Genomic DNA, 26,138 nt, shown 5'->3' with positions numbered 1-26,138 from the left:
CTGTGCCCACTGTAGAGGAGGCAGTGTCTGTGACGATCACTCCCAGGGATCACATTTCCAGGCACAACGTAAAGCTGCTTTTGCTGCGGCCTACGATTTCCTTTCAAACCCTGCTGGTTTAATCTGTTTGCCTGAAGGATAATAATAGATTTTTATGTGCTTCGATCTATTTACCGTTCAGGAAAAAAAAACAGAATGTACATTCTATCCCATTTAAAAAAAAAAAAAAATATATATATATTCTTAGCATCAGCTCAATAAAGTGGAGGCTAAAATCAACGGGTGTGTGTGTGCGTTTCCCTCTGCAATGCAGTGCTCTAAAAATGAAGCAACATGCCCTTTCCAAACGTCATTGAAAAATGTGCTGGCTGGCACCCAAGATCTATAACTTCAGTTTCTCTGCATCTCTATCCATCTTTGCAGAGCTGTGTGTATTAAAAAAAAATTCTGCAGAGGTTTCACAACTTGCATCCAAGATGCACTGCAAGGTCTGGCCAGCACCATGTGACCTCGATGCAGATGGTCCATGTCGTGCAGAATGCAGATCGTTTTAAAGCTGTTCGTGGTGCCAGCTCAGCCCTGGCATTTCCGTTCCCTGTGCTCGACCGGCACTTACCAAACAGGTGGACTTGCATCCCACACATGTGTGGTTACGGTTTACAGCCGACGTGGACCACACACAAGGCAAAACCAGCATCATTTCACAGTGCACAGTCGGGAGATTTGAGGAGTTATTTAACGCTGCAAACAAATCATATTATAAAGGGCTGGCTGATGTAGTCTTTATACCTGTGCTTTGACTAAGTGTCAGCTGTGGCTCGGTGGGTAGCACTCTCGCCCCTGAGTCGGAAGGTTGTGGATTCATGTCCCACTCCAGGAACTTGAGCACATGAATCTAGGCTGACGCTACAGTGCAGTGCTGAGGGAGTGGTGCACTGTCGGAGGTGCTGTCTTTCAGATGAAACGTTAAACCGAAGCCCCATCTGCCCCCTCAGATGGACGTAAAAGATCGCATGGCACTATTTTGAAGAAGAGCAGGGGAGTTATCCCCTGTGTCCAGGCCAATATTTTTCCCTCAATCAAAATAACAAAAACGGATTATCTGGTCATTATCACATTGCTGTTTGTGGGAGCTTGCTGTGCGCAAATTGGCTGCCGCGTTTCCTGCATTACAACAATAACTACACTCCAAAAGTACTTCTTTCTTCCATCCATCCATCCAGGGAGTGCTGCACTGTCGGAGGAGCCATTAAACCGAGGCCCGGTCTTCCCTCTCAGGTGGAAGAAATGGATGGCATCCAGAGCAAGAATCCTGATTGATTTTCCTCTCCCTGACCCAGAGATAAGGAGACCGCCTGCACTGCCCTAATTGTGGTCACTTAACTCAGCACTGGGGATGCCAACCCTCCTGGATTGTCCTTGGGTCTCGAATTAAAAACGAATCTCCTAGACACTCCTGCGAGCAAACTGGGAGAAAAATCATAGGGAAATTTTCTCCGTTTCCCTCCGGGCGAACACTCAAATCGCAAGAATTCACCACGCCCAGGGTGCATTCGGCTCTGTAGTATGCACGCTCTAACCAGGAAAACTATGCGATGGATAAAGCAGTTTCTGGACCGCAGAGGATATGGGTTTGAATACACCCTGTGGTGATGGAATGACAGTCTCCTGGGTCTGCTGGTTGTGGTTGGCCTCAGTGAGATGAATTTCCTCGTTCTTGCCCCAGTTCCTACTGGATGAGAGTCCACACCATCGGGCTGCACATAACTTGGGTACAAATTTATATGGCAGCCTGCCGACACTCACTATCAAGGCTCAAACACCGATATCGTCCTCTAAGACCAGGTGCCAGAGGGACCTGTGGATCTGCACCCAAACAGGGAGTTGGTCCTTTCAGGTGTGGAGCAGAGCGGTTTACGGATAAACTGTGTAGGAAGCCACAGTGGGTAGCACACTCGCCTCTGAGTCAGAAGGTTGTGGGTTCAAGTCGCACTCCAGGAACTTGAGCACATAAATCTAGGCTGACACTACAGTGCAGTGCTGAGGGAGTGCTGCACTGTCGAAGGTGCTGTCTTTCAGATGAGACGTTAAGCCGAGGCCCCACCTGCTCTCTCAAGTAGATGTAAAAGATCCCATGGCACTATTTCAAAGAAGAGCAGGGGAGTCATCCCCGGTGTCCTGTCCAATATTTATCCCTCAATCAACATAACAAAAACAGATTATCTGGTCATTGTCACATTGATGTTTGTGGGAGCTTGCTGTGCGCAAGTTGGCTGCCGCATTTCCCACATTACAACAGTGACTGCACTCCAAAAGTATTTCATTGGCTGTAAAGCGCTTCAAGATGTCCGTTGGTCATGAAAAGCACTATATAAATACAAGTTTTTCTGTACAGAGAATATTTTTCTTCCCTCTTGTTTTTGCCAGTTGTGCTCCTTTCTTTCTCTCCATGGGTGCTAGCTGGACTGTGGAACCAATTCTTTGTGTACGCTCAGCAATGGATGTCAGTCAATTCCAGTGAAGGGTACTGGATTGGATTTGGGTGACACAGTGACCCTAGGTAATTTCCCCCCCCCATGTCAGTGGTGCTAAGTCTGGATGTAGCCTTTATCATTCTCCTAGCAGAAATGTGGCTCTTAGAAAATATTTTTTAGCTCTGACACCAGTATTAAGATTTATTCTGCCGTGATTATTGAAGTGTTTATTACTTGGGAAGCTCACATTGCTTAGTAACCAGTTACGACTCAGAAGTCAAGTCGGAGACGTTTATTGGGTCTGATGGGAGGTCCTTCAAGTTTCATGTCCAACCTTGCGGTTTGCTGTCTGACAACAGAAACCTGGTTCCAACCGTCACGATTCCCTGTGACAGACAGGCTGAAGTGAAAGGCTATATCGCCATCTGGAATTCTGGAAAGCAACTGCAGGAGGGAGATGTCTGGCTGTTGCACTCAGTCACCTGCTGCAACCCTCCAAAATTACAGAGCCAAGCATCTGTGAAAATAGGTGCGGGGAAGGACGTGACAGTGTCCCAGTGAGGATCTCCTGCAGGTGACCTGCCAGACAGAGGTCGGAGATCACATATCCAGGGCCACATATCCAGGGCCAAATATCCAAGAGGAGATGGACTAAACTGAAATTGTCAGTTGCCCAGGCATTCTTGCATTCTGAATTTAACTTTGACAGTCTTGCTTGTGAAGTGTAGGTACAGTACAGTGAAATGTAATTATCTCTGACATTTCATGTGACTTTCTGCAATCCAAACTATCTAAAATAGCGTTTTTAAATTACTTTCGTAGATGTGCGTCCTTTATCCAGCAGAGTAAATAGTTGTTGTTTGGATTTTTGGTATCTCGTAGAATTTACTATCTCTGCAGCTGACAGTCCATAAGACCAGCAGGAGGTGGGCCTGAGAGTCCAGGAGGCCAGCAGGAGGTGGGACTGAGAGTCCAGGACACCAGCAGGAGGTGGGACTGAGAGTCCAGGAGGCAGGCAGGAGGTGGGACTGAGAGTCCAGGAGGTCAGCAGAAGGTGGGACTGAGAGTCCAGGAGGCCAGCAGGAGGTGACCCTGAGAGTCCAGGAGGCCAGCAGGAGGTGGGCCTGAGAGTCCAGGAGGCCAGCAGAAGGTGGGACTGAGAGTCCAGGAGGCCAGCAGGAGGTGGGTCTGAGCATCCAGACCAGCAGGAGGTGGGGCTTTCAGTCCAGGAGACCCGCAGCAGGTGGGCCTGAGAGTCCAGGAGGCCAGCAGGAGGTGGGCCTGAGAGTCCAGGAGGCCAGCAGAAGGTGGGACTGAGCATCCAGACCAGCAGGAGGTGGGCCTGAGAGTCCAGGAGGCCAGCAGGAGGTGGGGCTTTCAGTCCAGGAGGCCAGCAGGAGGTGGGACTGAGAGTCCAGGCCAGCAGGAGGTGGGCCTGAGAGTCCAGGAGGGCAGCAGGAGTTGGGCCTGAGAGTCCATACCTGCAGAAGGTGGGCCCTGAGAGTCCAGGAGGCCAGCAGGAGGTGGCCCTGAGAGTCCAGGAGGCCAGCAGGAGGTGGCCCTGAGAGTCCAGGAGGCCAGCAGGAGGTGGCCCTGAGAGTCCAGGAGGCCAGCAGGAGGTGGCCCTGAGAGTCCAGGAGGCCAGCAGGAGGTGGCCCTGAGAGTCCAGGAGGCCAGCAGGAGGTGGCCCTGAGAGTCCAGGAGGCCAGCAGGAGGTGGCCCTGAGAGTCCAGGAGGCCAGCAGGAGGTGGCCCTGAGAGTCCAGGAGGCCAGCAGGAGGTGGCCCTGAGAGTCCAGGAGGCCAGCAGGAGGTGGCCCTGAGAGTCCAGGAGGCCAGCAGGAGGTGGCCCTGAGAGTCCAGGAGGCCAGCAGGAGGTGGCCCTGAGAGTCCAGGAGGCCAGCAGGAGGTGGCCCTGAGAGTCCAGACCAGCAGAAGTTGGGACTGAGAGTCCAGGACACTAGCAGGAGGTGGGCTTGAGAGTCCAGGAGGCCAGCAGGAGGTGGGCCTGAGAGTCCAGGAGGCCAGCAGGAGGTGGGAGTGAGGGTCAAGACCAGCATGAGTTGGGCCTGCGAATCCAGGAGGCCAGCAGGAGGTGGGCCTGAGAGTCCAGGATACCAGCAGGAGGTGAGCCTGAGAGTCCAGACCAGCAGGAGGTGGGACTGAAAGTCCAGGAGGCCAGCAGGAGGTGGGCCTGAGAGTCCAGGAGGCCAGCAGGAGTTGGGACCGAGCGTCCAGGAGACCAGCAGGAGGTGGGAGTGAGGGTCCAGACCAGCATGAGTTGGGCCTGCGAATCCAGGAGGCCAGCAGGAGGTGGGCCTGAGAGTCCAGGATACCAGCAGGAGGTGAGCCTGAGAGTCCAGACCAGCAGAAGTTGGGACTGAGAGTCCAGGAGACCAGCAGGAGGTGGGCTTGAGAGTCCAGGAGGCCAGCAGGAGGTGGGCCTGAGAGTCCAGGAGGCCAGCAGGAGGTGGGAGTGAGGGTCCAGACCAGCATGAGTTGGGCCTGCGAATCCAGGAGGCCAGCAGGAGGTGGGCCTGAGAGTCCAGGATACCAGCAGGAGGTGAGCCTGAGAGTCCAGACCAGCAGGAGGTGGGACTGAAAGTCCAGGAGGCCAGCAGGAGGTGGGCCTGAGAGTCCAGGAGGCCAGCAGGAGTTGGGACTGAGCGTCCAGGAGACCAGCAGGAGTTGGGACTGAGCGTCCAGGAGACCAGCAGGAGGTGGGACTGAAAGTCCAGGAGGCCAGCAGGAGGTGGGACTGAGAGTCCAGGAGGCCAGCAGGAGGTGGGACTGAGAGTCCAGGAGACCAGCAGGAGGTAGGACTGAGAGTCCAGGCGACCAGCAGGAGGTGGGACTGAGAGTTCAGGAGACCAGCAGGAGATGGGGCTTTGAGGCAGGATCCAGATGGCAGCCTTTCTTTCCAGAATAAATCTTAGAACTGACTGTTGACAATGTTAGCAGCCAAAGGCCTCCTTTGCTATAAATACAGCGTTAGACCATTTATGTTCCATGTCAAGCATTCATCCAGAATCTCTAGGCGCATCTGAAACAAGTCTTAGGAGAGTTTGATTAATCTAAATAGACCAGTCAGATGCTTAAAAGTTCAATGAATCAGTTGAAAGGGCCAATTTTAACTCTCAGTGGGAATTCTACGGGTGGAGGCTGAGGTAGACTGCAAACTGTCCGGCCCTCCGCGAGCCGGAGAGGGCAGTGGGATTGGAGGGGTCGATCGCAGCCCGCTGCTGAATTTCCAGGGCAGGTTTAAAATCGTCCCTGAAATGAAAGTTAACAACTCTGCCAGTTTCCATTTCCCATTGCGTAATCCCCCTCATTGATCGAGGTTTCAATCTACCACCTCAGGGACACTTGTTAAGCATCAAACAGTTCCCAGGTGATGGACTTTTCAATCCAAATAACTGCGTCCACAAATATGTGATCATTTCTAGTTTCTCCTAAATTTCAGAGGAATCATGTAGTCTCCTTTTTAGAGCAATAATACAGAAACAAAAATCGTTAATAGAGGGAAGTAATTGGTGAGGGTGAACTTTCTCACATTACAACAGTGACGTCACTCCAAAACTACTTCATTGGGTTTGAGACGTCCATTGGTCGTGAAAGGTGCTATATAAATGTAAGTCTTTCTAACTAAAGAACATCCTTAAGTACCTTTTTATTTCCTCCATAAAATGGAAATTCCGATTTTTTTTTTTTGGAGCCACAAAGTAATCCCATGGTGTCCCAGTATGACATTTGAGGTGAAATTATCTTTAAATGCCTGCCTTTATGTTAAGTGGGGATTGGCTAGCACCTTTGTCTTAGAATTTGATTTTGTCTGACATTGGATGGAGCTCCAACTGATACTGAAGTCTTTAATTACATTGGAGGGATTTTTATGATTAGCATCCACGCCTGAGAAAGATGCCTGTTCAACATGACGGGAGCTGGCGAAGATGGTCCTATGAACATCCAGCTGTCATCCAAGTGGGCAATTTCCATTAGAGATTCCCAAAAGGCCAGGTCTGCAGCAGACTGTTCCGTAGCTCCAGAAACTTTAAATGCCTCCTCTCCGGTGGAAGAAGTGCCGAATTGAATTTTAAACATCCTTTTGTTTCTCTTGATTTTGTAAATAAAGATGCACCGCAATGGTTGCAACAACATCAACTTGCATTTATATAGCACCTTTAATGTAATAGAGTAAAACATCCCAAGGCGCGTTGCAGGGGCGCTATCAATAAATATTTGACACCGAGCCACTGAGATATTAGGACAGATGTCCAGAAGCCTGGGTAAAGAGGTAGGTTTTAAGTGCATCTTAAAGCAGGAGAGAGAGGTAAAGAGAGGTTTAGGGAGGGAATTCCAGAGCTTAGCGCCTAGGCAACTGAAAGAATGGTCTCCAATGGTGGAGCGATTAAAATCGGGGATGTACAAGAGGCCAGAATTGAGGGAGTGCAGAGATCGCGAAGGCTTTTAGAGCTGGTAGAGGTTACAATCATAGGGCGTGGAGAGGCCACAGAGGGATTTGAAAACAAGAATGAGATTTTTAAAATTGAAGCGTTGTCAGACTGGGACCCAATGTAGGTCAGTGAGCACAGGGATGATGGCTGAACGGGGCTTGGTGCGAGTTAGGATATGGGCAGCAGAGTTTTTGATTGATCTCAAGTTTATGAAGGGTGCATTGTGAAAGGCTGGCCAGGAGAGCGTTGGAATAGTCAAGTCTAGAGGTAACAAAGGCACGGATGAGAGTTTCAGCAGCATATGAGTTGAGGCACGGGTGGTGTCGGGCGATGTTATGGAGGTGGAAGTGGGTAGTCTTGGTGATAGAGTGGAAATGTTCCCGGAAGCTCATCTCGGGGTCAAATAGGCCACCAAGTTTGCGAACGGTCTGGTTCAGCCTCAGACGGTTGTCAGGGAGAGGGCTATTGTCTGACTTGGGAATGGAGTTTGTGGAGGGGACCGAAGACTATGGCTTTGGTCTTCCCAGTGTTTAGCTGGAGGAAATTTCTGCTCATCCAGTCCTGGAAGTCGGACAAATTAGAGACAGTGGAGGGTTTGAGAGAGGTGGTGATGACGTCAAGCAGTTGAAGAAGGCCCAACACCTCCATCTCACGGGCAACTGGCCAATGACGGCCACATCCTGAGAATTTAATAATTTTTTAAAAATCTGCACAACTTTAGCTCGAGTGTAATTGTAGTGAAGTATTTAAAATAAACACTCGGCACCAGGGTTCGAAGATTCAAGTCGTCTTTATTTTGCACCAATGGGGAGCCTGCCTGCTGGTTTGTCTATAGCCAGGCTTCTCCAATGATACAAAGTTCCAAGTAACTTAATGATGCATGTCAGCCTCATGCACGGCCCCCTTATGCTGTTTAGTCCGCGTGCACAATTGCTGACTGTGTGACGCGAAAGAGAATTAGTCAATCATTGGCCTATGTCTCACACCAGATGAGTTTCTCCAGTGTGTCATTTTTGACCCCTTGCCCTGTTTAACTGCCTTTCTGAGCCTCCTGTGGTTCAACAGTTTGGCTATTTGTAATTGTCCTTAGGTTACACAGCTTGTAACAATTAATCATTCTGACATGTTACTTTTAGCGCTATCTATTCTGCCCTTTAAACACCTTGAGAAATTTTACCACTACAAAAGCCCCTTTTTAGTTCCGAGACCCATTCTTAACCCTTTAATAACAGCAGAGCTGAAAAGCCCCACTTCAGTAATGCAGTTTCCACTCTTTACCAACTGTAAACGCAGTGTAAATCCAAAGTAAGACTGGATTCCAGAGACATGGTGAGTTAGCCTTGGAGAGTTTGTGTTCGACACTGCATCAGCAAAACCTCAGCGCAGTCTTCCCTTGGACTCCCTGGACACTTTGAAGCTACCTGCAATTAATTTAAATGTTTGGACAAGGCCGATGCTGCCTAAACATTTGAAATTTTATCCGCTGGGAGCAATTAAAGTGTGAGTAAGAATGCACAGAGCTCTCCAGAGCAGGAAGATTGAAGTTTCAGTGTATTGGGGTTCTGTCTGGGGAGCAAAGTGTGCAGCAGCTACCAGACTTCATCTAAATGCGTCCAAACATTGATGAAAGTGCCTCAGCTGGTGAAATCGGCATGTGTCCCTTTGTCAGATGATTTTTGATGCAAGCGCCTGAGAGGATCGTTGATCATAACCCTTGCAAAAAAAAATGTTCTCCTTGATTGAAAGTTAGCTCAAAAGCAAATCAAAGAAAACTGCATGTGTTAGATGTGCCTATCCTTGAACGTCCTAACTGATTCTTTCCCGTGCTGCTTCATCTTCCATTTACTAATCAAATATTTGCCTGGATCTGTTTGTGTACTTACCTGATAAACTGAAAATGGTGATTAATATGAGGTGAGACGGGATTGTGAACAACAGTTCGTTGTCTGAATTAAGTGAACTATAATATTTAAGGTCAAGGACCGTAATTCTGTTCAACTTGACACCAAAGAATTAAATATTTAACACCGAGTTGTGTAAATATTGTCAGTAAAACTGCACTTGGCTAGACCTTGAAGCTCTGCCCATTAGTGTCACTTGCAGTGGTACAATGTTGTAATGTTGTCCCTCTGCCCAGCACCTTCTAATGATGTGGTCAGATTTGGCCATGTGATTTCTCCACATCACAGAGTTCCCAATCTCTGAAGCATTGCTGTGACCAAAGGCCAATGTACGCAGTCCGGATTAGAAGGCAAATCGACGGGAGAGTTATTTAGTCCTTGGGTCTCGTGCGCCCCTCATAGTGGCTGGAGTAATATGGACAGGTGGTGGGGGTAATCAATGATGGACCTCACTGAAGGAGAAGAGAACGAATGATTTTGCCATATCAAAGGGGTCACTTGAAGAAGTTCCAAAAAAAACCTCTGGTTTTCTCGAGTGATAATTGTGGAACATGAGTTAACTTAAAACGTTATTTGAACATGTGTCCTTTCTGACTCTGGCGTTGAAATCGCCAAGGAGGATCAACTTGTCGTCAGTTGGGACTCGGAACAGGGATTGTTCGAGGCTGGAGTAGAATTCCTCTTTGGTCTCGTCTGTAGCTTCCAGTTTTGGGGCTTACACACTGAAGACCGTAGCACACTGATTCCGGGCTAGAGTGAGCCTAAGAGTCATGTGACATTCGCTTATCCCGCAAGGGAAGTCTCTGAGACGTCCCACCAGTTCATTCTTGATGGCGAAGCCAACTCCATGGAGGCGGCGTTCTTCTGGTTTGCCTTTCTAGAAGAAGGTAACCACCACTTTGTTCTTTGAGCTGGCCTTCCCCTGCCCACTGGGACTCATTTAGGCCGGCGATGTCAACGTCGAAGCGACTGAGTTCCCGGGCAACTATAGCAGTGTGACATTCCGGTCTGTCTCTGTTGGGATTGTCCATGAGGGTCCTGACGTTCCACGACCTGAACTTCATTTTGAAGGGTGGAAGATGCCTGTGCGTGAGTTCTTTTAACGTGGGGTGGCCATTGCACACCAGCTACCACATGAGCTTAACAGAGCGAGGTCTTGGCCCAGTGGCAAGGGTATCCAAGACGGCTGGAGACCAAGCTCTACTGTAAACCTCTGGGGTGGTGTGATCGGCAGAGAGTGGGTAGGGAAAACCGACTCCAGCAGTACCATAGTCCTGATGAAATGCCTAGAACATGACATTGTCATTACCAACATCTTGTTCCGTCACAGAGACAAGTACAAGGCATCATGGCAGCACCCTCGCTCCAAGCACTGGCATCTGCTTGATTACGAGGGACCGCAAGGACGTGCGCATCACCCGCACCATGATGGGAGCCGACGACTGCTGGATGGACCACCGCCTAATCCGTTCTGTCATTAACATCAATATAGCCCCAAAACAGCGACGGCAACAGAAACAATGCCGCAGGAAAATCAACGCAGAGGCACTCTAAGACCCTGATATGAAAGCCATGCTCAGCCAGCGCCTCACTGCCAACCTGGCTACCATCGATAACCCAGAGTTCCCACAGCAACTGATCTGCCCTCAAGGCCTCCATAATCAGCATCTGCGAAGAGATGTTCGGTCACTCGACCAGGAAACACCAAGACTGGTTTGACGAAGACGACCAGGAGATCCAGGAGCTTATTAGTCACAAGCGCAAGGCATTTATAAATTTAAAACAGCAACCCAACACGAGAGCAAGAAAGCAGCTCTACAGACGGCTGAAGGCCGAGGTCCAACAAAAACCCATGACCTAAAAAGCAGATGGTGGTGAAGAAAGCACAGGAGATCCAGCAGTTAGCTGACAACCATGACCTGCATGGATTCTTCAGCGCAGTCAAGACCACCTTCAGCCCAAGCACCTAAGGCCCTATCCCACTACTGGCCAAGAACGGTGAGGAACTCATCAAGGACAGAGAGGCAGCCTGTGCCCGTTGGAAGGAGCATTTAGAAGATCTCCTTAATGGAGACTCTGTCTTCGACGCGAGTGTCCTCAACTCCATCCCGCAGCATGCATCATTACCACCATCTCAGCACAAGGCCAGCCTTGCACAAGGTCGAAAAGGCCATCCGTCAGCTGAAGAATAACAAGGCGTCAGGAGCAGATGGAAAACCCGCCGAAGAACTAAAGCATGGTGGAGAAGCACTAATGGCATAAAAATACATGACCTCATTTCTCTTATTTGGAAGGAGGAGAGCATGCCAGGAGATCTCCGGGACGCCATAATCATGACCATCTTCACAAAAGGGGACAAGTCCGACTGCGATAACTACAGAGGAATATCCCTGCTGTCGGCCACAGGGAAAGTCATCGCAAGAATCCTCCTCAATCGGCTTCTCCCTGTGGCTGAAGAGCTCCTCCCAGAATCACAATGTGGATTCTGTCCACTAAGAGGCACAACAGACATGATCTTCACTGCGCGACAACTACAAGAGAAATGCAGGGAACAGCACCAATCCTTGTACATGGCCTTCTTTGACCTCACAAAGGCCTTTGACACTGTCAACCGTGGGGGAATTATGGAGCGTCCTCCTCCGTATCGGCTGCCCTCAAAAGTTTGTCACCATCCACCGTCTGTTCCACGATGACATGCAAGCCGTGATCTTGACCAATGGATCCATCACAGTCCCAATCCACATCCGGACCGGGGTCAAGCAAGGCTGCGTCATCGCATCAACACTCTTTTCATACATTCTGGTGCTGGTGTACATGTAAAAGAAGGTCACGCACCATTTCGGGGCATAAGGCCAACTTTCTCCACGAAAGAAAGTTTTCAAACCGGCGCACAGACCCTAGAAACACCGTAGGAAAAAGCCTTACCTGCAGTTAGAGATATCCGCGCTGGCCTGCTCCTATCCCCGGCCGAAGGGACTCCCTGTCTCTTATAAATAAACTTTTTAGGGAATTTGAAAAGCAAACATGAACTATATGCAAGAATAAAAATAAATGTAAACGTATCAATAAATCTGCTCCTGCCGCAGGTCCTCCAGCCACAGGCCCCACTGCTATCCCAGGCTGAAGGTCTACACACAGATTTATTTTGTTAATTTTTTTTGGAGCGCATGCGCAGTGCGTTTCAGGCGCACGCTGGAAGCCCCGCCCTGCGCAATCGACTCGGGTAGCGCTGGTGCCAGAAGGTGCGTATGCTGGAAGAAAACTTTGGATTTTTATTTTCAGCGCCGAGGGGCCAAAAAAATACGGCCGTCCAGGCAAGTGAGCGCCATTATTTTTAATTCGGGTAACTTGAGCCCATAATGACCAAGGTCCACTCAACAGTTTTGAGGTTCAATTGCCGATTATTAGTAACCCACATACAGTTCCTAAAATGGATCAAGGTATTGCGAGGAAATCCATTAAAATTTATTCTATTCATTTTAAAACTTCAAGATCAAAACTTATGCTTGAACATATATGGCAGTGGAGTTATTTATTATTGATTGCAGATTATTCACGATTAATATAAAGTTAGTATTGGCACTGACGCTATCGTGCAAAAATGGACCAAAATCGAATTAAAGCCGATTTGAAATGAGAGCAGTACTGCACACAAAAATAACTTGTGCACTGATTAAAAAGCACCAGTGGAATCTGGGGTTGGGATGATGGGCCTTGGATATTATATTCCGTACGATCAGGAAAGCTGCCTTGTTTTCATTCTGGTATCTGTGGTCTTTTGTTGGGCTTGTTGTTTGAAGCTATTCCCAAGTGCTCATTATTCTGAAACCCTCTCTGTCATGAAGTCAGTACTGGCAAACTACATTCTCTCATTTTATTTTTGGAGAAGTTAAGATTGTCCAATGAAACATAGAAACATAGAAAATAGGTGCAGGAGTAGGCCATTCGGTCCTTCGAGCCTGCACCACCATTCAATATGATCATGGCTGATCATGCAACTTCAGTACCCCATTCCTGCTTTCTCTCCATACCCCTTGAGCCCTTTAGCTGTAAGGGCCACATCTAACTCCCTTTTGAATATATCTAACAAACTGGCCTCAACAACTTTCTGTGGTAGAGAATTCCACAGGTTCACAATTCTCTGAGTGAAGAAGTTTCTTCTCATCTCGGCCCTAAAAGGCCTTATCCTTAGACTGTGACCCCTGGTTCTGGACTTCTCCAGCATCGGTAACATTCTTCCTGCACCTAACCTGTCCAATCCCGTCAGAATTTTATATGTTTCTATGAGATCCCCTCTCATTCTTCTAAATTCCAGAGAATATAAGCCATTATCGATCCAGTCTTTCTTCATATGTCAGTCCTGCCATCCCGGGAATCAGTCTGGTGAACCTTCGCTGGACTCCCTCAATAGCAAGGAATGACTGTGTTGGCCTTTCCTTCAAGAACAGAAATGTGTTTTGAGTTTTATGTAGACAGTGGAGAGATTATAGTCATTCAGCATGGTACGTTTTAATCAGGGCTCAACATTGGAGGGTGCCCCAGTCCCTGGGTGGTGTATGGAAATAAATATGTGACGCTGTAAATTAATGCTGTTCTAACCCTATATTAAAAAGAGTGGCTTCTCTGAGACTCCAATTGGGTGAGAAGCAAAAAGTGTGGCACATGGAACATCAGAGTAAAGGTGGGAATGAAAGACAGAAATACAGGGAGAGAAAGACGAGAGAGACAATGCAGAATAATGAGTTGATGCTCTTTTCCAGTATTGACAGGCTGCTGTTACTGGGCCAGGAAGCAGTACCTATGGTTGCCGAAAGTAGCACTGTGATGGAAAACCATGCTGGAACAGGCATTGATTGGGAAAGATTACAAACAGACAGTAGTAACTGAATCAGTCTACCTGGAATTTGGACACATCAGACTCGCTTGCCCAAAGCAGTTATGTTTTCTTTTAAAAATCTAACTTTGAGCCTCAGTTTTAGTACACAAATGTATTTGTATTTTGTCAAAGATACTCACATTTGAGGATTGAATGGTGCAGTGAATTAGCACACTTAATTTTGAACCCTCGGACCAGGATTTGAATCCAACCTGGTATATTGGGGTAAAAAGACTTCTCTTTTTGCCGGCTGTGAGGATCCTTTGTGAAATGAGATTGATCACTCACAACCCAATTTGTAGAAGGGGCGAGGCCATCGTACAATGCTGTCCATAATTTGACATTAACTAGTGAAGTTACCCCAAGAATACATATAATGGAAGGTAAAACTTTTAACGCTAGGCTGCTCTTCTGAGGGCGAGACTGAACCAAATTGTTGTCAATATAGCGCATTCTCTTTTTCAGATGTGTCATGAGTTTTGATGCTGTTACTGCTAATGGTTTCATAATCCTGCATGCGAAGTAGCAAATACAACTATTTATGTTCATGTGTGTACAACACAATAATAAGTATATTCCTACCACGTTAACCTCAGCCTGTGCTTTAATCCCATTAGGATGACAAGGATTTGGTTCATGAGTTTGTCGTTGCTGAGGGTCTGACATGTTTGATAAAAGTAGGAGCAGAAGCAGACCAGAACTACCAGAATTACATCCTGAGAGGTAAGCAGTGCATTCCCTGCTGTCTCTGTGCTTTCTAACGGAAACGCATGGTTTATTTCTTTTCACTCACTGTGTGCCAGAGTTTGTGCAGACCTCATTGTCTGGTGGCTTCAGCTGACACAGTCTGGCCTAGTTTTGGCATGAGGCCTTTGTGGTTGGAGTTGATGTTCGGTTAAATAGGGTAATCTCCCTGTAGCCGGTCTGACATATGGAGGCTTTGCTAATTTTGCTCTGTCTACCTCCGTAGAGGCCTTGTAAGAAGAACATTTAAACATCTTCTGACATCACACTGCAATGACCTTACCACAGAACAATTTCCCCCACCTCCGCCCCCAATCCTGTTCTGGCAGGGAGTCTATCTTGATGCTGCAATAGCGTGAAAATATTCCATAAAATGATTTCAATGTTGATCTTTGGAGCTGGCATGAATATTCAGAGCTGTGTCCTGCTGCGGATTAAACTATATATGGCACAGTAATGAAATGAGCGGCTATGCCCCACATTGAGCTGTCCTACATCTGTCGCGTTGAATCTGCTGTGGCTACATGCAGTTCTGTATGAAGTTGTGGTGACACAAAGGAGATCTGTATAATGCAGCAATGGACATTTAAAACTTTGTGCTGTGAGTTGTTCTAAAGCAGGAGCTCGATAATCGTGGACATTACAGATGCTCTCTGCTGATGTTCTCACACACAGCTCTTGCTCACTCTCTCCCTCTCTCTTGCTCTTTCCCACGCTCTCACCCTCTCTCACTTTCTTCTTCCCTCTTTCTGCTTCACTCTTCCTCTCTCTCACACACATACAGACACAAACAGTAACAGAACATTGAAGTAATGAGCTCTTACAGGCCTTGTTAAAATGAACGATGAGTTTAAAAAATATGGTTTGTGTTTTCTTTTCTACTGAAGCCAATGGGCCATATTTTTTTTTAAAGACTACAAAAGGATCTATATTGTGCTGCCAATTGCACGATTTATCCTTGCTCCAGAACTCTTCATTTGTATTTGGTCTGTGATGCCTCAAGTTATTGTTTGCTTTATCAGCCCAGTGGTTGGAAAAGCATCGTGTTTGTCCGCAGTTTTTCTCTCCTCCTGGAGCCTTGCATTGTAATATATTATCACATGGTTTCTCAATGTTCCGTAGACATCTGGCCTGATCTCCGTTGGAAAAATTGCTTTCTTCCGTTCTCAAATTACTTTATTTTGAACTTAAAAATTCTCATCTGAATCTTCGGTCTCAATAATGTTATTGGCCCTTAAAAAACACATCGTCATCCGTTCAACGTAAGAACGGAATGGTTCGCGAGCTTGGTCATACATGACAAGGCTTCTGATGAATCCCTTAGGTGCAGCCATAATTGTCCCGATCCCGTTGAACAGTGACTCAGCTCGCTACCTGTGTACCTGTGCGAATTAACGCCGCTGTTGCTGTGTGTATATACATGTGAAAGCGAAGCACAGACAATTCTGCATCAGCATTAATGGTAAAACATTGCAAAAATTCAGTTTAGGTGTCCCAGATTCACCTTAAACTTGTCTGCTCCAAGGTTGAACACTGTGTCCTTCCATGATCCTTAAAAGTAGCTTTGGGATCCCATCTTCGTCGCCAAAATGTAATATACATGGGTGGAACAAATGAAGGACAGAGAAACGATGAGTTGCTAGTCCATGTGCTTGCTTTAGCAGGCCAGAGAGAACTGAGCATGCTCAAACTAAACCATGTGACAAACTATTACACCAATCAATCTAGATTGGTCTGTCAGAGAGTTACGAGGGAAAACTAGGATATCCTGAATTACGGGAGCAAAGCTTGGGTCATTTCTGAGCATCAGCAGAACTACAAGATCGAACGGCTGTTTTAAACTAGCTGCTCGAGATTTTAAAATTAATTTATGAAGTCTGTTCTTTGGGAACATTGCTGCGATTGGAAGTGCTTTTAAAGTGTTTCCCTCTCTTTCGGTATGTGTGATCGAAATTGTTGAATAGCTGTGCTGCCTATTAAGACAATGCTACACAGTTCCAACAGACATAAAAAAACAGATTATCTGATCATTATTACTGTTTGTGGGAGCTTGCTTGTGCACAAATTGGCTGGTTCCCACATTACAACAGTGACTATACACCAAAAGTACTTCATTGGTTGTAAAGCGCATTGAGACGTCCAGTGGTGGTGAAAGGCGCTATGTAAATGAAAGTCCTTTCTTTCTTTCCTTCTTTCCATTCGGTTTCAAAGCCAGAAGCAGGTGACTGACTGGCAGACCCTCCCCTCCTCTCCCATCCTCTCACCTCTCCCCCCACCCCTCATACAATAAGCTTCTTGCAATTGATTTTAAGAAGCATTTGCACATTGTAATAAGAAACTACATAAATGTATTTTTTTTTCAGCAGTATTAAAGGAAGAAAACCAGTTGGCATTTCATAGCACTAATTGTATCCTCTTGCAGTGTATCGGTTCCATTGGCCCATGAGACCAGTACCATTTGTTGACAAGTTATTTATAGTCCTTAGAAATCTTTCTGTATCACACATCTTCACTGTCCACTCACAGATGTGTGTCTTCCAATGTTCTCTCCTGAAGGTGGCAAGCTGAAGGCCATCACTTGATTCTCTTCCCTAACCGAATACTTGTGATCTGGAGACTCAGTGTGTGGAAATATTGGCCACGTGCCAAGTCCTACCGCTCAAGGGCCTCATGGCATATCTTTTTAACAGCGTTATTTTTGGAGCCTATTCTTTGAACCAAAGAACACAAAAACTTAAGAATTAGGAGCAAGAGTAGGCCATTCGGCCCCTCGAGCCTGCTCCGCCATTCAATAAGATCATGGCTGATCTTCTACCTCAACTCTACTTTTCTGCACTATCCCCATATCCCTTGATTCCCTGAATATCCAAAAATCTATCGATCTCTTCTTGAATATACTCAACGACTGAGCCTCCACAGCCCTCTGGGGTAGAGAATTCCAAAATTCACCACCCTCTGAGTGAAGAAATTTCTCTTCATCTCAGTCCTATATGGCTGACCTTTTATTCTGGGACCGTGACCCCTGGTTCTGGACTCCCCAGCCAGGGAAAACATCCTCCCTGCATCTACCCTGTCAGGCCTTGTAAGATCAAAGGCATAATCCATCTAATAGAATTAAAGGAGTGCTGTACCAGTTTTTGATATTTTGGATGAAAGAATCTTTAATATTGCAAGTTTACTAATAACAATGATCAATAAAAAAAGAAGTTTTAAAAAAACAACATTTCAGTCACACCTTATCGGAGCTGCCATTTTGTGCCCGAGTAGTTTGCATCTACATCATCGCACTTACCAATAAGCTGCCCCTGTCACTTATGTACATGCTGTCTGTAGCCACCAGATGGTGTCATTGTTGGAGGCCACTGAGCAGATTACACATGGTGCTGCTCTGTTATAAAAGGCCAGGCATTTTGAGACTCATGGACTTTGGGCCGTAATAAAGCAGGAACAATGTTGTACCTTGTTCAGTTAAACAGTACTCAATTTGTACCTTTATTGCATACATAACAGCCCCGTTACCCAGAAAACGTAAGAGCATAAGAAAGAGGAGCAGGAGTAGGCTATTTGGCCCCTCGAGCCTGCTCCGCCATTTACTAAGATCATGACTAATCTGATCATGGACTCAGCTCCACTTCCCTGCCCGCTCCCCATAACCCTTCACTCCCCTACCGTGCAAAAATCTGTCTATCTCCACCTTAAATATATTCACTGGCCCAGCCTCCACAGCTCTCTGGGGCAGAGAATTCAACAGATTTACAACCCTCTAAGGGAAGAAATTCCTCCTCATCTCAGTTTTAAATGGGTGACCCCTTATTCTGAAACTATGCCCCCTAGTTCTAGATTTCCCCACGAGATGAAACATCCCTCTGCATTTTGCTGGAAACAGTCACAAGTGACAATCATAGCATGGACAGCAGGTGCATCATGGCCAGACTAGTTACACAGTGGACTAATTCTGCAAAATAGGGGGGAAGGAAATCCTCTGATTTACATTGAAAAGTACTCTTAGATTTTAAATAAGAACATTTACACTGTTAATTTCATTAAATATATGGCTTTATGGCAACAAAAACAAGTCTAGCATGCGTGAAATCAAAATACTGCACAGGAATGTTCTCGTTGCGAGTGCCAGTGTATTACTTCGGATCAGTACAGCTTTATTGAAGATCTGATATAAGATGGCATGTTGAACACTAAAAGCACTCTGATCCCTTGGATCAGTGTGCCAGCCTGTTGTTGTGTACATTCCAGATCACAGTTACTGTAACACTGATTGCAATAGTTGTTTGGGCTGGCATCAGGCATGTTGAAAAAATTCGGAGCTTCTTAACTCTACAAGTGCCAAAAGATTTTTATTTACCTTTTTCGCAAAATAAGTGAAATAGTAGGTGAAATATCAGGTGTGTTGGTCTGTCTCCATGGCAACTGGAATGATGGGTGTGACTGTGAGCCCATTGTATGCTGTGTTTCCTGTAAATGGGACGGTTGCAAGTGTGTGGGGAGGTACAGCTACATTAGAAACAAAACTGTCCATGCTTTTTAGTACTTTCAGTTAAAGATTCTCCTGTAAAGTTTCTAATGAGTATTGGAAAATGCATTTAGAGGAATAGCCAGAGCTAAAAGGAGTCTCTGATTTATAGTTCCTCAAATCAGCAGAGGGGAGAAAGGGTGACTTATGTCAGAGCAAAGTCTTGATCTTCATTGGGGATCAGACAAGAAGATGGTGATCCAATGGTTTACCAAAAGGAGATTGAATAAATCTATGGATACCTTTCCTGGATAAATCCGTGGATGCCTTTCCAGGGTAAATCCGTAGATGCCTTTCCTGGGTAAATCCGTGGATACCTATCCTGGATAAATCTGTGGATGCCTTTCCTGGATAAATCTGTGGATGCCTTTCCTAGATGTGCTCCTGTGCATTCAAGCATCTGATTTCACAGCAGTATTGGCACAGCCCGGCAAATGGGTTACTTAATAACATTTTTGTTCAGAGATTGTGTGTGACTTGGGTATGTCTAATTGTATAAGCATACACTAGTGTGGATATATAGCCATTAGCTGATATGTTCATGCCACCTTATCATAGAAACATAGAAACATAGAAAATAGGTGCAGGGGTAGGCCATTCGGCCCTTCGAGCCTGCACCGCCATTCAATGAGTTCATGGCTGAACATGCAACTTCAGTACCCCATTCCTGCTTTCTCGCCATACCCCTTGATCCCCCTAGTAGTAAGGACTACATCTAACTCCTTTTTGAATATATTTAGTGAATTGGCCTCAACAACTTTCAATGGTAGAGAATTCCACAGGTTCACCACTCTCTGGGTGAAGAAGTTTCTCCTCATCTTGGTCCTAAATGGCTTACCCCTTATCCTTAGACTGTGACCCCTGGTTCTGGACTTCCCCAACATTGCGAACATTCTTCCTGAATCTAACCTGTCTAAACCCGTCAGAATTTTAAACGTTTCTATGAGATCCCCTCTCATTCTTCTGAACTCCAGTGAATACAAGCCCAGTTGATCCAGTCTTTCTTGATAGGTCAGTCCCGCCATCCCGGGAATCAGTCTGGTGAACCTTCGCTGCACTCCCTCAATAGCAAGAATGTCCTTCCTCAAGGTAGGAGACCAAAACTGTGCACAATACTCCAGTTGTGGCCTCACCAAGGCCCTGTACAACTGTAGTAATACCTCCCTGCCTCTGTACTCAAATCCCCTTGCTATGAAGGCCAACATGCCATTTGCTTTCTTAACTGCCTGCTGTACCTGCATGCCAATCTTCAATGACTGATGTACCATGACACCCAGATCTCATTGCACCTCCCCTTTTCCTAATCTGTCACCATTCAGATAATAGTCTGTCTCTCTGTTTTTACCACCAAAGTGGATAACCTCACATTTATCCACATTATACTTCATCTGCCAAGCATTTGCCCACTCACCTAACCTATCCAAATCACTCTGCAGCCTCATAGCATCCTCCTCGCAGCTCACACTGCCACCCAGCTTAGTGTCATCCGCAAATTTGGAGAGACTACATTTAATCCCCTCGTCTAAATCATTAATGTACAATGTAAACAGCTGGGGCCCCAGCACAGAACTTTGTGGTACCCCACTAGTCACTGCCTGCCATTCTGAATAGTACCCATTTACTCCTACTCTTTGCTTCCTGTCTGTCAACCAGTTCTCGATCCACGTCAGCACACTATCCCCAATCCCATGTGCTTTAACTTTGCACATTAATCTCTTGTGTGGGACCTTGTCGAAAGCCTTCTGAAAGTCCAAATACACCACATCAACTGGTTCCCCCTTGTCCACGTTAATGGAAACATCCTCCAAAAATTCCAGAAGATTTGTCAAGCATGATTTCCCTTTCACAAATCCATGCTGACTTGGACCTATCATGTCACCTCCTCTTTCCAAATGCACTGCTATGACATCCTTAATAATTGATTCCATCATTTTACCCGCTACCGATGTCAGGCTGACCGGTCTATAATTCCCTGTTTTCTCTCTCCCTCCTTTTTTAAAAAGTGGGGTTACATTGGCTACCCTCCACTCCATAGGAACTGATCCAGAATCTATGGAATGTTGGAAAATGACTGTCAATGCATCCGCTATTTCCAAGGCCACCTCCTTAACTACTCTGGGATGCAGTCCATCAGGCCCTGGGGATTTATCGGCCTTCAATCCCATCAATTTCCCCAACACAATTTCCTGACTAATGAGGATTTCCCTCAGTTCCTCCTTCTTACTCGACTCTCTGACCCCTTTTATATCCGGAATGTTGTTTGTGTCCTCCTTAGTGAATACCGAACTAAAGTACTTGTTCAATTGGTCTGCCATTTCTTTGTTCCCCATTATGACTGCCCCTGATTCTGACTGCAGGGGACCTACATTTGTCTTTACTAACCTTTTTCTCTTTACATATCTATAGAAGCTTTTGCAGTCCGTGTTAATGTTCCCTACAAGCTTCCTCTCGTACTGTATTTTCCCTGCCCTAATCAAACCCTTTGTCCTCCTCTGCTGAGTTCTAAATTTCTCCCAGTCCCCGGGTTCGCTGCTATTTCTGGCCAATTTGTATGCCACTTCCTTGGCTTTAATACTATCCCTGATTTCCCTTGATAGCCACGGTTGAACCACCTTCCCTTTTCTATTTTTACGCCAGATAGAGATGTACAATTGTTGTAGTTCGTCTCTAAATGTCTGCCATTGCCCATCCACTGTCAACCCCTTAAGTATCATTCGCCAATCTATCCTAGCCAATTCATGCCTCATACCTTCAAAGTTACCCTTCTTTAAGTTCTAGACCATGGTCTCTGAATTAACTGTTTCATTCTCCATCCTAATGTAGAATTCCACCATATTTTGGTCACTCTTCCCCAAGTGGCCTCGCACAACGAGATTGCTAATTAGTCCTCTTTCATTACACAACACAACACCACCCAGTCTAAGATGGCCTCCCCCCGAATTGGTTCCTCGACATATTGGTCTCGAAAACCAGCCCTTATGCACTCCAGGAAATCATCCTCCACCGTATTGCTTCCAGTTTTGTTAGCCCAATCTATATGCATATTAAAGTCGGCCATGATAACTGCTGCACCTTTATTGCATGCACCCCTACTTTCCTGTTTGATGCCCTCCCCAACATCACTACTACTGTTTGGAGGTCTGTACACAACTCCCACTAAAGTTTTTTGCCCTTTGGTGTTCTGCAGCTCTACCCAGATAGATTCCACATCATCCAAGCTAATGTCCTTCCTAACTGTTGCATTAATCTCCTCAATGCTACCCCACCTCCTTTTCCTTTTATTCTATCCTTCCTGAATGTTGAATACCCTTGGATGTTGAGTTCCCAGCCCTGATCATCCTGGAGCCACGTCTCTGTAATCCCAATCACATCATATCTGTTAACATCTATTTGCACAGTTAATTCATCCACCTTATTACGGATACTCCTTGCATTAAGACACAAAGCCTTCAGGCTTGTTTTTTTAACACCCTTTGTCCTTTTAGAATTATGATGTAGTGTGGCCATTTTTGTTTCTTGCCTTTATTTACTCGGCCTTCCACTATTGCTTTCCATGCCATATGGAAATAAAACGGCAATTAATTAAACCTATACAGTACTCAGTAAGGTACCTTGGCAGTGGTTGTCACACTGGCATTAAATCCATAGCTTGTGGGAATCTGTGTGATGATGTGATCGTTGTACCAAATGCTATGGTATTGAATTGAGAATTTGGATTCTGATGTAGAGTACTGACCATTTCAAAGCAGCCATCTATCTGTTATGGCAAACACCACAATCCTGAAACAGTCACGGTGTGTTGAAGGATATTGATTTCTGTCACGGAGTCACTCGTGTATGTACTCAGGCCAACCGTTTCTTACTGAAATATGCCGATGTAGAAAGATGAGTCCAAGATGAGTTGGAAGTTGAGGACTCCTGAGTTAGGCAAGGATTGAGTGGGAGTTGGTTAGGATGAATAACGTAGGTATTTGTGATCACTATTACTTTCCAATCACTCATTGTATTGTGACAGTTACGTCCCGAAGAATTATATAATTGAAGTCATCTCCAATCTTTATCCATATTAAGCATTTGCTATATTCTTTTATCCACATAGATTATAATGTCAAATATACTGTTATGGTGACTACAATTTTGTGCGTGAGACTATAATATTTACAGTGAGAGTTATATATTTTTGAATTCAGTTTTATGTAGTCTTGCACTGTAGTAATTTCTATTTCAGTTATTAGGTAATTGGGAAGGAGCCAGACTTGGACTTGCTGATTGAGATACTGCAAAGTGGCCATGTGAATTTTGGCCAGTTCGGCCGATCCAATGGGTGACTGCATTAGACATGCTCCACTCGAGAAATGCTGTTGAAATTCTCAGTGTTAATTTGAATTATTGCACTGGATTTGCCCCCGTAGACTGTATTAAACAGGCCCGTAACCATTCTCTCCAACGGCTACTTCAGCAATGGAGTTTTTATTTATTGTAGAATACTTAATCTGCCAATAAAAACAGAAAAACAGCAGGTCAGGCAGTATCTGTGGAAAGAGAAAGAGAGTTGACATTTCAGGTCGATGACCTTCTATCAGAACTCATCGGATCTCTGGCTGCCTTCAGACAGTAACCAGGTCATCAACCTGAAACGTTAACTCTGTTTCTCTCTCTACAGATGCTGCCTGACCCACTGAGTATTTCCAGCATTTTCTGTTTTTATTTCAGATTTCCAGCATCCGTATTATTTTGCTTTTGTCTTAGCCTGCCAAGTTCTGGTTCAAAAGCAGCCTTGTCGCAATCCACTCGATGCCTTTCTGCTGATCCAGGAAGGTTAGTGAGCTGGTGCCTTATTAAAATTCAAACCAGGGTGCAACTGCATGAGCAGAACTCGTGCCTTCACCTCCCTTGTTCCCATCATTCTCACTAATAAGCCAGTTAGTCAAACGCTAAGGATCCAAAATTTGGATCAAATTAATGAGCTTGTAGCACTGCCCGGTGTTATCGAGGACAGCCAACACTGATTTGTTAAAGGTGAGTCACGTTTAACATTTTTAATCAAGTTTTTTGGAAAAAAAAACTAATTAGATAGATAAAGGAAATGCATTAGATGTAGTCTATATGGAGTTTCAGAAGGTGTTCAATAAAGTGTCTCACGGGAGGTCTGTTACAAAATTTCAGACGTGTAGTTTAAATGGAGTAACGTGGGCAAAGTGAATACCATCTCAGAATTTGCTGGTGAGACAAAAGTCGTTAGTTTATCAAACAGCAAGATGGACCATAAAAGGCTTCAGGAAGACCGACTGGTTTGCGGGACCAGCAGCTAGGTAGCAGCTGCAATAAATGGGGAGACATACGAGAGAGTGTGGGTGTCAGCCATGGCTCAGTGGGTAGCACTTTCGCCTCCGCGTCAGAAGATTGTGGGTTCAAGCCCTTCTCCAGAGACTTCAGCACAAAATCTAGGCTGACACTCCAGTGCAGTACTGAGGGGTGTACTGTACTGTCGGAGGATGAGACGTAAAACCGAGGCCCATCTGCCCTCTGGCGATGATGTAAAAGATCCCATGGTACTATTCAAAGAAAAGCAGGGGAGTTTTCCCCGGTGTCCTGGCCAAATGTTCATCCCTCAACCAACATTACTGAAACTGATTATCTGGCCATTATCACATTGCTGTTTGTGGTAGCTTGCTGTGCATAAATTGTCTTCTGCGTTTTCTACATTACAACAGTGATTACACTTCAAAATTACTTAATTGACTGTAAAATGCTTTGGGATGTCCTGAGTTTGTGAAAGGTGCTATATATGATTGAAAGACTTTATTTAAGATAATACCTTTTTGAAAGAAAAACAAAGAACAAAGAATACACTTAATGACCAGATGCTGATGGGTGTGACTGAACAGAGATACCTAGGGGTTCAAGTCCATTCTTTTCTGAAAGTGCGAGTGCAGGTAGATGAAGCCATGAAAAGACCAGTAGAATTTTGAGTTTTATAAATGGGGGATAGAATAAGGAAGTAATGATGAATTTGCTTAAGGCCACAGTTGGAGTAGTGTGTGCAGATCGGGGCACCCTGTTATGGAAAGGAGGTGAAACCCCTGAAGCTTAGATTCAACAAGATGAAAGACTTGAGAATTTGGACCAGATTTTGCTCTTAAAAATAATGGCAAGATTAATGGCGCTCACCGTTATTTATGCGTAAATGGTACAACAACTCCAGTGAGCAGCAGATGCGTGGTTAAATGCTGTTCGAGTTGCGCCACTCCGCCGTTGGCTTCACAAAGACGGCATCTCACTGCCTGCCTCACCATCGATATCCATTCACCGGCGTGAAGCTGCTGTATTTGCGCGGTTGACACAAACTAAACTCGCCACAGAACGTTAAATCTTATTATTACAAGCATAAGTACCCTTTTAACGAGGTGATAATCAATTACTGCCAATCAACCCATGTGGCACTGAAAATTAACTATTACAAGGTGGAGTCTCATTGGATATTAAGGGAATCAAGGGATATGGGGACAGTGCAGGAAAGTGGAGTTGAGGTAGAAGATCGGCCATGATCTCATTGAATGGTGGAGCAGGCTCGAGGGGCCAAATGGCCTACTCCTGCTCCTATTTCTTATGTTCCTTCGGAGATTTTAAAATCATCAAATTTAAAATGTGTTAAATTTCTTTTTACTTTTTCTTTCTGTCTAATTTTTTCTCTCTCTCTCTCTTAATCTTTCCCTCCCTATCTTTATTTCTCTTTCATACCTGTTTTGACATTGACTTCACTCAGTCTAATTTACACTACCTTCTCAGTCCTTTCACTGTTTGTTTCTCAATCCTTCAATCTGATCGGTTAAGGAGACACCTTATTGCTTTCCCTGTTCACTCAGGTCCCAGATGCTGGGTTTCTCTCAGTGTCATGTTATAAGAACATAAGAAATAGGAGCAGGAGAAGGCCATTTGGCCCCTCGAGCCTGCTCCGCCATTTAATAAGATCATGGCTGATCTGATCATGGACTCAGCTCCACTTCCCCGCCCGCTCCCCATAACCCTTTATCCCCTTATCGTTTAAGAAACTGTCTATTTCTGTCTTAAATGTATTCAATGTCCCAGCTTCCACAGCTCTCTGAGACAGCAAATTCCACAAATTAACAAGCCTCTGAGAGAAGAAATTCCTCCTCATCTCT

General features: G+C 45.6%; 1 protein-coding gene across 8 annotated transcripts in view; it reads left to right on the top strand.

Annotated features, from left to right (window-relative positions):
* fhod3b (formin homology 2 domain containing 3b) overlaps positions 1 to 26,138 on the top strand; it is a 679,123-nt gene that overhangs the window by 337,537 nt on the left and 315,448 nt on the right. For all 8 annotated transcript variants that reach the window (XM_070880475.1, XM_070880473.1, XM_070880474.1 and 5 more), the window contains exon 5: positions 14,321 to 14,426. In XM_070880475.1, coding sequence (XP_070736576.1) covers positions 14,321 to 14,426 — 106 coding nt within the window. The remainder of the gene's footprint in view (positions 1 to 14,320; positions 14,427 to 26,138) is intronic.

This window comes from Pristiophorus japonicus, chromosome 5, assembly GCF_044704955.1.
Source record: "Pristiophorus japonicus isolate sPriJap1 chromosome 5, sPriJap1.hap1, whole genome shotgun sequence".
NCBI lineage: Eukaryota > Metazoa > Chordata > Chondrichthyes > Pristiophoridae > Pristiophorus > Pristiophorus japonicus.
The sequence above is the reverse complement of the archived record's forward strand: the minus strand, read 5'-3'. Positions and strand labels throughout refer to the sequence as shown.